This window comes from Brassica oleracea, chromosome C5 (genome assembly GCF_000695525.1).
Source record: "Brassica oleracea var. oleracea cultivar TO1000 chromosome C5, BOL, whole genome shotgun sequence".
In the NCBI taxonomy this organism is placed as follows: Eukaryota; Viridiplantae; Streptophyta; class Magnoliopsida; order Brassicales; family Brassicaceae; genus Brassica; species Brassica oleracea.
Window position 1 is genome coordinate 21,282,030 of NC_027752.1, and position 12,032 is coordinate 21,294,061.

General features: G+C 39.2%; 2 protein-coding genes across 4 annotated transcripts; one reads left to right on the top strand and one right to left on the bottom strand.

Moving 5' to 3' along the window:
- Nucleotides 1-1,146: 1,146 nt before the first annotated feature.
- LOC106295376 (phospholipase SGR2) lies at nt 1,147-6,538 on the top strand. Of its 3 annotated transcripts, XM_013731261.1 has the most exons (22): nt 1,147-1,317; nt 1,442-1,643; nt 1,769-1,869; nt 1,977-2,171; nt 2,304-2,459; nt 2,613-2,684; nt 2,766-2,918; nt 3,050-3,100; nt 3,200-3,370; nt 3,455-3,604; nt 3,723-3,788; nt 3,873-4,376; nt 4,578-4,641; nt 4,735-4,853; nt 4,948-5,020; nt 5,107-5,209; nt 5,316-5,409; nt 5,488-5,550; nt 5,661-5,709; nt 5,776-5,879; nt 5,998-6,044; nt 6,128-6,530. In XM_013731261.1, the coding sequence occupies exons 2-22, from the start codon at nt 1,442-1,444 to the stop codon at nt 6,369-6,371; spliced, it is 2,781 nt and encodes a 926-aa protein (XP_013586715.1). In that variant the 5' UTR covers nt 1,147-1,317; the 3' UTR covers nt 6,372-6,530. The 3 variants fall into 3 exon arrangements, with proteins under 3 accessions (XP_013586715.1, XP_013586716.1, XP_013586717.1); XM_013731262.1 differs by lacking the exon at nt 1,147-1,317 and having other exon boundaries at nt 6,128-6,538; XM_013731263.1 differs by lacking the exons at nt 1,147-1,317; nt 1,442-1,643; nt 1,769-1,869 and having other exon boundaries at nt 2,092-2,171; nt 2,287-2,459.
- LOC106295378 (shikimate O-hydroxycinnamoyltransferase) lies at nt 6,380-8,018 on the bottom strand. The gene has a single exon (XM_013731264.1). It carries the CDS (start codon nt 7,882-7,884, stop codon nt 6,562-6,564), a length of 1,323 nt encoding a protein of 440 aa, XP_013586718.1. The 5' UTR covers nt 7,885-8,018; the 3' UTR covers nt 6,380-6,561.
- Nucleotides 8,019-12,032: the final 4,014 nt, after the last annotated feature.

Here is a 12,032-nt window from a genome sequence, read left to right on the forward strand (position 1 = left end):
TCGCGGGCTCCACTGACACGTGGCGGCCCGCGATTGGTTCATTTTTATTTTTTATTTTAAATCAGCAAAAAAAATAAATAAATAAATAAATAGAAAATCCAAGTTGGGTAATTGCGTTGTGGGTGCTAGAATCTTTGCACCGTAGCTGCTAATCCTCATATATCACGTCACGTGGTTAGATCAACCAACTTTTTATTGTCTAACATTCCATGAATTGAAGTGGGTAAAATTTGGTGTGGCTTGTCCTTCATTATGTTTAAGCATCAGTTGACGTATGTAATCCATGGTTTCTGTAAAGCAAAACCTTTTAAAGAAATTAAGATCACTTATTTTTTTATTTTTTTTTATTTTTTTAGGATCGCTTATTTTAGACTCGACCTCTACCTGAAGTTGGTACATACTATTATTTAACCAACATGAGTAATTGCTGCGGCCTCTCTAGATTAGTGAGAAAGCGACATGTGCTTCACCTTCCTCGGTGGTTCGAATCCTCTTTTCTCATGTTCGGAACAAGTATACGTGTGTATCGGTTGCTTAATTAGCTAATTATGGGTCGAACTTTGATTTGGATAGGGTTTTCACTAGTAGTAATGACCAGTGAGAACTTTAGTACATATGATTATTAAGAAATGTTCAGAAGAAGAGTGACATAAGTTTTAATCCAGATAACTTTTGGTTATAGAATATAGGTAAAATTAAATAACCGGGTTTGGCTTTGATGTATGGTTGGTTTTGTCGATCGTTAGCGTTACAAGTTCAATGCGTTCGGGGCGGATGCAGGACTACATTTAGATGGGGGCACATTTGACTTTTTTGCATAATTTTGTAAGTAGAAACAACCCTTAGATTTGTACTAATTATTACAAGAAAATGAAAAATCAGTCGGGGGCACATGACCCGTACCGTTAGCCTTGCGTCCGCCCTTATACACCGTTGAAGAACAAGAGTTGGATGATTACAATTACAAATATGAAGAATTCGATCGGAACCCATGGGGCTAGATCTTAACTGCGCAATTTTGGTCGTCTCGTCTTTGCTAAATTTTCAATTTCGTTAAACTTATTCCGACCTGAAAAAAAATAACAATATCCAAAATTGGGTCCGGCTGCGGAGCGCTGACGTGGCAGTAGTTGAGAGATGACAGTGCACGCAACCGCTTAAACAAAAGTTTGGGTCTCTCACGAATATTCTTTCAGCAAAACCAAACCTTCAAATCGATTTCCCAGCTGTCATCACGACCTTTGTTTTGTTTTGTTTCTTCTGTCGAAATCTTCCGCCACCTCTTCTCGTGACTCCTTGAAGCTTTTTTTGTTCTCGGTATGATCAGATTCTAGATTCTCTATGTAGGGCTTTTGGTTACCGGGAACTCGAATTTGATTCGAGATCAGACTTAGTTGTTGATCCAAACTTACTGATTTAAGGTTTCTGTGGTTTTGATCAGATGGAAGATACAGAAAGAAGTACTCCGGCGGTTAATACAACCTCCCCGGATTTGTTGAAGAACACGCCTTCCAACATCGCCAGGTTAGAAGATGTGATTGAGCAATGCCATGGCAGACAAAAGTATCTCGCTCAGACCAGAAGCCCTTCAGATGGCAGTGATGTTCGCTGGTACTTCTGCAAGGTTCCTTTAGCTGAGAACGGTGAGTCTTTATTAGCTTGCTCAAGCTTCCAATGTCTTATGTAATGATGGACAATGGAGAAGAAAAGAGTGATTCTTTTTTTTTTTTTTTCTCTCTCTCTCTCTCTCTCTTGTTGTTTTGTGCAGAGTTAGCTGCTTCAGTACCTCGCACTGACGTAGTAGGAAAGAGTGAGTATTTCCGTTTTGGTATGAGGGATTCTCTTGCCATTGAGGCTTCTTTCCTCCAGGTTCTTCTCCTTTATTCTTCTTCTAAACTTCTTGAATTCTGGTGGCTCTTTGGTTCAAAATTTGAATGGAACTGTGACGATTGCTTATTTCTCCTCTTGTGCAATAGAGAGAGGATGAGCTGCTGTCATTCTGGTGGAAAGAGTATGCAGAATGCAGCGTAGGCCCTATACCACAAGCTAATTCTAAAAAGAAATCCAACAAGCAGTCAATGGAAACTCTTCCAGAAGCTTCTGTATCATCCAGTCTATATGATGTTGAAGAGGAGAGAGTTGGTGTACCTGTTAAGGGTGGGCTCTATGAGGTATCACCGTTCTCTTTGGACACAGATTCAAAGAGTGTTTTTGAATTTTCATGTAGATTTATAACGTTGTTGAACCATTAGAGTCCTTATGTTTCAATCCATTTTTCTGACCAAGGAACCGGAATGCTGCAGGTGGACTTGGTGAGGAGGCATTGTTTTCCCGTGTACTGGAACGGGGATAATAGGCGTGTGCTTAGAGGCCACTGGTTTGCTCGTAAAGGTGGCCTAGACTGGCTTCCAATTCCTGAAACGGTTGCTGAACAATTGGAGGTTGCGTATCGTAACAAGGTTAGATATGTTTCTGGTGAATACATTTCGATATTATAACCAGCTGGTTGGCCACCAGAAACAGTTCATACTTTTTCTTTTTGCTGGAAAATGTTGATATAAATGTTGATGATAAGACAATAGCACCAATTCAGTTCGGTTTCGTTCACGCAGGTCTGGCGCAGAAGAAGGTTCCAACCCTCTGGTCTTTTTGCAGCTCGAGTTGATTTGCAGGGTTCCAGTTTGGTACGTGTTTTATAGTTCATGTATAAAAAAATGTACTTTTATTTTCAGCTTAAATTATATGATCCTAAGTCGTTAATGTAGGGACTTCATGCTCTATTTACCGGGGAGGATGATACTTGGGAAGCTTGGCTTAATGTTGATCCCTCTGGATTCTCTGGCATTGTTGGCTATACTGGGAATGGAATTAAGCTGAGACGTGGTTATGCTGGCTCCTACTCTCCTAAACCTACACAGGTTCTTAAAAAATGTTTTGGAACTAAGTCTCACATCTCTTTTCTAAGCTCTCATCAGAAATTTTGAAAGTTGGCTGAGCAGCGTTTACTGATTAAGAAAGTGAATCATATTTCTTGTGCTTCTGTTCACAGGAAGAACTACGCCAACAGAAAGAGGAAGAAATGGACGACTATTGTTCTCAAGTATGTCTTAGTATAGAGCATCTCATATCTATTGTCAAATTAATGTCTCAATATTTTCAAGCTCCCTGAAACAACTCTATTCTGTGTTATTGTGTCCAGGTCCCTGTTCGACATCTTGTGTTTATGGTTCATGGTATCGGCCAAAAAGTTGAGAAGTCTAATCTTGTTGACGACGTTGGAAACTTCCGTCAAATCACAGCAGCTTTAGGTGAACGTCATCTAACCTCTCACCAGCGTGGAACTCAGAGAGTCCTTTTCATCCCATGCCAGGTATATATAACACACTTTTCTGGTTTATATTTGTATAGTATGATCTAGCTTCACAAATTCTTTCTCTCTCAATTGTTTTTGTAGTGGAGAAAAGGTCTAAAGCTAAGTGGTGAAGCTGCTGTTGATAAATGTACACTAGAAGGTGTACGGCGTCTGCGGGAGATGCTGAGCGCAACTGTTCATGATGTGTTATACTACATGAGCCCCATTTATTGTCAGGCTATAATTGATTCGGTATTATTGCAAGATACTCTTTTTGTTTCAGTAGTGCGAAGTTTTTTTAATATTAAAATAGACGTTTTTACTTTCATCTTCTGCATTGTTGTAATGTGTGCTCCTATACATCTTCCAGGTTTCAAACCAGCTGAATAGACTGTATCTCAAATTTATAAAGCGGAACCCGGACTATGATGGAAAGGTGCCCATCTGTTTAGTCTTTTCATTCATCAACCTGTGACTATTGTAAGCTCGCATTAAATTAAGAAGTCACGTTTTCTTACAGATATCCATCTATGGACATTCTCTGGGGAGCGTTCTCTCCTACGACATCTTATGTCATCAGCACAATTTGTCGTCCCCGTTTCCGATGGATGCAGTATACAAGAGGTTTTTTCCAGATGAAGAATCTCCTCCAATTCCAGAAAGCGCTAACAAACCTTGTAGCTCGCATCAACCATCGAATCTTGAGCCAGAGAAATCTAACCTTTTGAATAACACGGAGGAAACCACAGGTCAAGATAATGACGCGATGGATAAAGAATCAAAGGTATTGGAGCATCACCACATCATTCAGGAAGCTCATTCAGCTGTCTCTGATTCTGCTGTGGATAACGTGGGCTTGGAGAGAAGAGGCAGCGAGGAAGATGGAGCTGTTTCCTCACAGGATGGACCAGATGGAGCTGACTGTAGATCACCTGGTTCTTCCTCCTCTTCTCCAGAACAGTCTTGGGAGATAAAATGTGGCGATTCTAATAACGAGGACACAATCAAGTTATTACAAGAAGAGGTAAACATTGACACTTCTAAGTTCTAAGCTTCAGTTCTTTGATGATACTATCGAGTTTTGGTTCTTGCATGCTTCCAACATTTGCGTTTAACAGCATCTCATACTCCCTTAGGTTGAAGTGTTGTCCAGTTTCTTTACTGGTTGACCAAAAGAGAAAAAGAGTTAAAATCTTTTCACTAATGGGGAAATTTGTTATCCTAGGTTAAATTATTGCGGTCAAAAGTAGCGCAACTGCAATCAGAAAATGCCAGAGTATTGGCGGATGGTATTAATTCTGACTCGGTTTCTATGTTTTCCATACTTGGTGCACTTATCTCATGTACATCGTTGTGATTGTATGAAATGGTGTTATCAACAGAAAAAGCCAAGGCATCTGTGCTGCCTGAGCTAGACATCAATGAGAAGGCCCTAACTAAAGATGCCAGTGGACCTACGAGCTTTACTCCTTATATCAAGTACCAAAAGCTTGAGTTCAAGGTGTGGGATCGTATAATTTACTTGTCAATATCTCAAGCAGATACCACACTGAAAGCAAATGTCATCCTAATTTTGAACTGCATGTTCTACTCAGGTTGACACTTTCTTTGCAGTTGGGTCTCCTCTTGGAGTGTTTCTCGCCCTTCGAAATATACGTATTGGGATAGGTAATGCCTTTGCTTTGTTATTGAATCGCTTGTCTACTTTACTTTGCAAAGTCAGTATAGTGTAAAAGCTGTTTCAACATGTTTAGGTAAGGGAAAGGATTACTGGGAAGAGGAGAATGTTATTGAAGAGATGCCAGCTTGTCGTCGAATGTTCAACATTTTTCACCCCTATGATCCTGTTGCGTATAGGTTAGTTTATGATCTCTCTGTCTCTCTAGTTATTTTATGATATGTCTCTCTCTATGTTACGTTCTTTTGCAAGTGTGAAACACAAAACTGTGTTTTGTGCACGCAGGGTGGAGCCACTTGTGTGCAAAGAGTACCTTCCCAGACGACCCGTTATAGTTCCCTATCACAGAGGTGGCAAGCGGTTGCATATTGGATTACAGGTAATTAAAATATTGTGGTTCAGTGTTTGTTTATTATTTTCCTCTTGCTAATTCGTTTGCTTATGTAATATTCTGTAGGATTTCAAAGAGGATTTTGCAGCGCGTTCACATAGAGTAATGAATCATTTTGATTCTGTACGGGTGTGTTTCCTCAGACTTCTAACTAGTTTTCTTCATTTTGTATTATGATTTTAAGTTGTTATCTGTTGTGATTCAACGTACACAAGACTCGTATATTTAATTCAATGCAGACGAGAGTTCTCACTATTTGCCAATCCAAAAGCTCGGATAGACTAGAAGGTAAAAGTTCGATTTCCTTTGCAAGTTTTATACTGGCCGCGTCGATGAATCTGTCTACTTGAACAGAGTCGGAAGAAACCGATGACGAAAAGGATGGAAGGTCCTATGGTTCCTTAATGATGGAAAGGTTGACCGGAACTCGAGATGGTCGAATAGATCACATGCTACAGGTTAAACCATTATTGCATCTTCACCTAATTAACAGCCTTTTATTATTCTGTTGTATTGGATTTGGCTAAAACATGATAGTTTGCACATAATAATAAACGGTCTCTTTGGGCGATGCAGGATAAAACTTTTGAGCATCCGTATCTACAAGCCATAGGAGCTCATACGTAAGTTATAACTTATCATTAATAAAACATTACATTTACGTGTAGAGCCAAGAACTCAAAAGGGGGTGTTACATATTGTGTAGAAACTATTGGAGAGATAACGATACTGCTCTGTTCATAATTAAACACTTGTACCGCGAGTTACCAGACGAGCCAAACTCGCCCACCGAGTCCACCGATGTAGACAATACTCCAAAGGACTCGAGTAGACATCACAGCTGGATAGACAGAAGTGAGGCTGATGAAGAGCTTCCTCTAACATTCTCCAACAAAGAAATCGCCAGAAGCTTCTCTGAAGAGGCCAAGAAATATCTGAAGAAACCTTGAAAACACGATGACCATAGACTGATTTTGTTTTTGTTTTGATTTACGTTGCAGTTGTAACATATAGTGTGTAGATAATGCGTAAAAAAATAAAAACTCAGGCTCCATGGTGGTTTTGCCTTATTGTAACCATAAGCTTACGACATAATAAAGAAAACGTTGAAAAGCTACTACTTCCTTTAGGCTTACTTTGTCAGGTCTGGAGTTGAAGATGCTTAGCAGACATCGGCTGAAAAACAGAGTCAGACTCTAAAGCTGCAGCGAGTTCAGGCCACACCATAGCAGAGACGGACCACGAGCCATCATTGCAGGCGCTAGGTCGCTGGTTGAGGTAACCAACTCCTATTTTCTCAACCGTTGAACATACAGTTCCAAGGACAGGAGCACCAAAACCAAAATCCAACTCAGCCACAGGGAACCGTCTCCCTGAAGACAAGACCAAAGCTGGTCCTTCTTGTCCCAGAACCACCCGAGCTAACATCAGTCCAGGTCGGTGACTCTCGATCCAATCTATCAAATCTGTGAAATGAGTATTGTTTGTCACTTCAGTAATCGACTCATGCACTATCTTTGCTATCTCTGAGACATGGTTTAGTTTTAGATTTTCGATGGTGGCTTCACCGACAGCTATAGACAAGACGTTTCCTATGTAGCTAGAGGTAACGGTCTCTAGTCTTCCTCTACCGTCAACAAGCCAACCCATCTTGCACGTTTTGTGACAGCTCTCTATAGAATCCACCATTTTCTTCCAGACATAAGCAGAGAAAGCTTCGATCTTCGTCCTGCTCTCTCCGTTTACATTAGCTAGATCTTGCAACGCGTTTATACTCGAAGCATTGATGTGATAGAGACGCTTGATGAGCGTTTTGGGCGTTGGTATGTTCTTGATATCCTCCACGCTGCATTTGATGAATGTTTTGTCTAAGAGAGGGTGGTAATGCGGAGGTGAGCGCGGCAGGAGGAGGTTTCTCCGGTGGTCTGGTACACAAGAAACCGGCTCTTTCCTCGATATCTCTGACCATGTTGTGAGGAACTTGCCGAAAGAGCTAGCGTCTCCTAGCGCGTGGTCGAATGTGAATGTTAGAGAGAAGCCTCCACATTCGAACTCTGTCGCTTGAATCTGAAAGGGGAAGTCAGGGTTAACTCGAACAAGCTTTGCCTGGAGAAATGCGTCGAGGTTATAGAAGTCCAGGCTTTTGAGGTCGGTGTTGGCTCGTGCTTGGACTAGCAAGGCTCCGTTGTTGCTGCAGAGGATGATAGGCTCTTCATGAGAGGTTTCGTTTGGAACTATCTGACCAGCAAAAGGGTAGAAGTAGTTTAGAGTTTCAGCGAGAGAGGCTTTGAGGGATTCAAAGGTTGAAACCAAGTGAGGTTGCTTGGGGTAGAAGTAAAAGTAGGTCACTGGAAAACGGCCGGAAAGAAGGTCGAGATTTGATAGAGAAAGGCTATGAGATCTCTCAGGGTTGTTGCCGGAAGCTTTGACTACGGACTCTCCGGTGAAACACACATCAAACATCTTTCAGTTTTCAATAGCCAATAAGTACTAAGGGAAGCTTATGCTGGTGAATGATATATATATGTATATATATATATCTATATATGTATATATATAAAGAAGAGTTAGAGAATGTAGTAGTACACTTATTATATTCGGTTGTTTGTGTATTTGTGATACATATTCAAAAGGAACGATCATTGTTTGTTTTGAAACAACACATGTTTTGGAACGTTACATTACATCACTATCATTTTAGATGAAAAGAAAAATCAGAGTACGACTTTGTTACTCCTTTTAACAAATGGTTCAAATGATCGGGTAATGTTTAGGGACGGGTAAAAGAATATTCGTTCGTACTGACAATTATCATGGTGCGAGCTTTAGTGGTTGATAGATAAATAGAGACCATGACCGGCTTATAGTGTTTGGAATCTTATTCAACAGATTTGGTACGAGATCATCATGTTTAACTTGTCATGACAATCAATTTGTCCTTTCTGGCTTATTTTAGCAGAGTTTTCTTTTTAATTTGACAAAAATATAATGGAGATTTTAGTCAAAAGAAAATAAATATAATGGAGATGGAGCAACAGAAAAGGGTAAATAAAATGATGGGCCGACATAGTTTTCCCATTATGCTTATGGCCCAGTTACCTATATATTGGGCTTGTATGAATTGTCGTTGTAAGATACACGTGTCCATATAATTTTGCATGCGCCACTACTCTCGGTATCCCATTTTTAATTCTAAAAATGAGTAAAATAGAATATGGACTACATGTTATCCCACTCCATAACGAAGTTTACTCTATTTATAGAATAATCTATTTTTTGTTTATTTGTTACTTTATTATAGAATAAGAAATAAAATTGGATTAGAACATTTTTATTTCATATTTCATTTTGTTCCATATTGGAGGAAAGAAATATAATTTTACATCGAAGATGTTCTTATCCATGATATTCACAAAATGCATTTAGAGCATCTAATGTATTTTTTTTAATTTAAAACAGATTAATTATAAAATATAGTTGAATTTTATATGAACTGCATTTCTTTTACTCTACAAATTATTAATGAATAAAATACATTTTTACTTGAAAACAAAACAATGAAGAAAATATAGTCAATAGTCTTATTGAATTTGAATCAAAAGAGTGGGATGGAACAGTACGTAGACCAAGAGGATATACCGATGATTCAGAGTTTGGTCATAAGCCTTACTCATCGACGGGATACTTTTTGCTGGAGCTACACCAAAAATGGTCAATATACAGTCAAATATGGATATTGGGTAGTTACAAATATACTGCCAGATGTCGAGGAAAAAGAAGTTCTAAAGCCCATCATAGCCAAACTTCAAGGCTTTGCTTGGAAAGTGAATGCACCACAAAAGATTTGTCATCTTATATGGAAATTAATTTCAGAGCAGGTAGCGGTCACAAGGAATCTGGTGCGACGCAATATGCGATGTGATAACCACTGCCCAAGATGTGAAGAGCCAGAAGAGACTACTACTCATGCGATCTTCGAATGCCCACCGGCATTACAAGCATGTGCATTATCATCAAATTTGTCAAGCTCTCAGACTTTCCCTTTCTCGAGTATCTACACCAACATGGTCTATCTATTTTGGAGGAAGAATAGTATTATGGAGCCAAAGGATAAGAGAGACTCATATCTTTGGATAATCTCGTACATTTGGAAGGCCAGGAACGATAAGCTATTCAGAGGTATAGATACGGACCCATTGAAGTTAGTCAGATATGCAGAATGTGAGTGCCAAGCCTGGTATAATGCAAAGGTAACTATACATGCTCCTCCACATGCACAAATCGTTGGAGATACACAAGCCTTAAGCTTGGGTAAATTTGTGTGGTGGATGGTTTATGGACCTCCACGGATCAATTCAGTGGAATTGGATGGGTGTGGAAGGATGACATGGGGAAGATCCAACTTTTGGGGACACGGAACTTAAGGAGGCGTGAGACCGCATTTCACTCTGATCTGGAAGCTTTAAGATGAGAAATGGAGAGCATGCTACAGCGCTCGACATGTCAACGATTTGGGACGGATTGCAAGGACCTGATTGCAATGATAGCAGACCCACAAGCGTGGCCAAATTTCGTAACCGATCTGGAAGTCATTCAAATTTTCCAGATGTGCTTTCCGGACTTCAAGATCAACTACTTCCCAATGGTGTAAAATGGAATTGCTGATTCTTTAACTAGGAATGTCCGTTCTTTTCATAGATCTTTGTGCTATATTGGTTGTTCTATTCCGGTCTGGTTACCCAGACCACCTCAAGTTTGAGTAATAGAATAGCCGTTTGTTGACTAAAAAAAAAGAATTATTTCATCTTTAGAATTATCTTACTTTTATAAATTACAATAAAATGTGGCTGAGAACAAAATATTTCAAAATGAAGTTTGCAATTAAAAATATACATTTCAAGATGAAGCTTGCAATAATAAATAGGATGTGGTTAGAAATGATCTTGTGCCCAGATTTTAAAACCTGGTAGTGGTAGTGGTAAGTGCAATTCACAACAATATTTTTATTTACGTATTCATAAACAGGTAAAATTAAATCCAATTTGCCCAACCGATGATTTAGAATTTTTTTAGGGAGTTTTATTGAATGATGAATTTTAAAGAGTAAATCAAACTATAATATATTGTTATGTATCAATAGTATAAATTTTATTTTGAAATTCAGTGTTATTGAATTTTATGTTTATGCATTATAGATTCTAAATATAGTGTTTTTAACGACCCAAAACATAGTGTTATTCAATTTAATATAGTGTTATTCAGAACTAAAGAATTTAATATATTATGCAGAATTATTTAAAAGGATTTCCAATGAGTTTTCATGATAAATTATTAAAACAAAACTCAATATATATATATAAAGTAACCCATACACATAATCAAAAAATTACTATCAAAATTTAAACTGGGTTGATGAAGGTTGGGAAACGATTTGTGGAGTTGACTTCCTCTAGCATCGTCTCTAGAACTTGAGTTGCAAGCAAATGATCTTCTCTTTTTATTGTTGGGTTCCTTCTGGATGGAGGAAACCATTGGGTTTGGTTGGTGATAACCAAACTTAGAAGTTGGGTCATTGGTATTAGTCCATGAGATTAGTATTGGGCCTTGGAGGTTCTTAGGGTTAGTGAGACACATATATATAGTCTTTTGACCTAATTTTTATGGTGAGACTTACAAGAAACAAAAAGACAAAAGAGAGAAAAGAGGGAAGGTGACAGAATTTCGTCTGGGTTTGTCAAGGCAGATTTGAAGGGTCAAACGGATCCTGATCGGGCTGATATTTTGTGGGAATATTTTGTGGGAAGCTTCTTCAGTCAGTGGGTTAAAGGTTCACCGAAGGGATTTGGATTTTAACATTTGGATCTTCTGTTGTCTGGATTTTAGTGAAGGTGGTCGTCACAGTTCTTCAGCAGTGCTGTCTTGAGTGTTTGGTAAATCCGACGGTGAGATCTTCTCTGATTGATCTGAAATTTGGCAGAGGTGTTGTTGACTGGTCTATCTTGGATTTGTACGGTGGGATTAGTCTCTGGTTACCGGAATCCTTGTGAGCTGAGGTCGTTTGGTTGCTGCTGGTTTTGAAGCTTTGTGTTGCTCTCTTGTTGTTGTTGTTCTTGTGTTAGAGGTAGCTCTTTGTAGCTTGAGTCTTTGTTCTGTTCAGGTTGTTGAACAGGGAGGACGTGGTTGTACTCACATACATTTATATAGTGGATTGTTGAGTGGACTACAGTCCCGTGGTTTTTCCTTCCCACATCGAGGAGGTTTTCCACGTAAAAAGTGCTTGTCTCATTTAGTTATTGCTTATACTATATCCTGCTATCGTCGAAGTATTTTCCTCACAGGTTCACACAAGGTCAGGGGATTACGACCGTTACATTCCGCTGCGCCTCGTGTCCGCTTTCCCCAACAGAGTGGTATTAGAGCTTCTGGTTTTAGAGCTTTGGGTTTGATAACTTCGGGTTATTGTTGCTTGTGAGAATGATGGAAATACGAGCAGGATGATAGGCTTGAATGGTGCTAACTATCATCTATGGAAGGGCAAGATGGAGGATTTGCTCTTTGTTAAAGAATTCCATGTTCCAGTCTTCGAGGAGAAGAAACCTGAGAAGAAGACG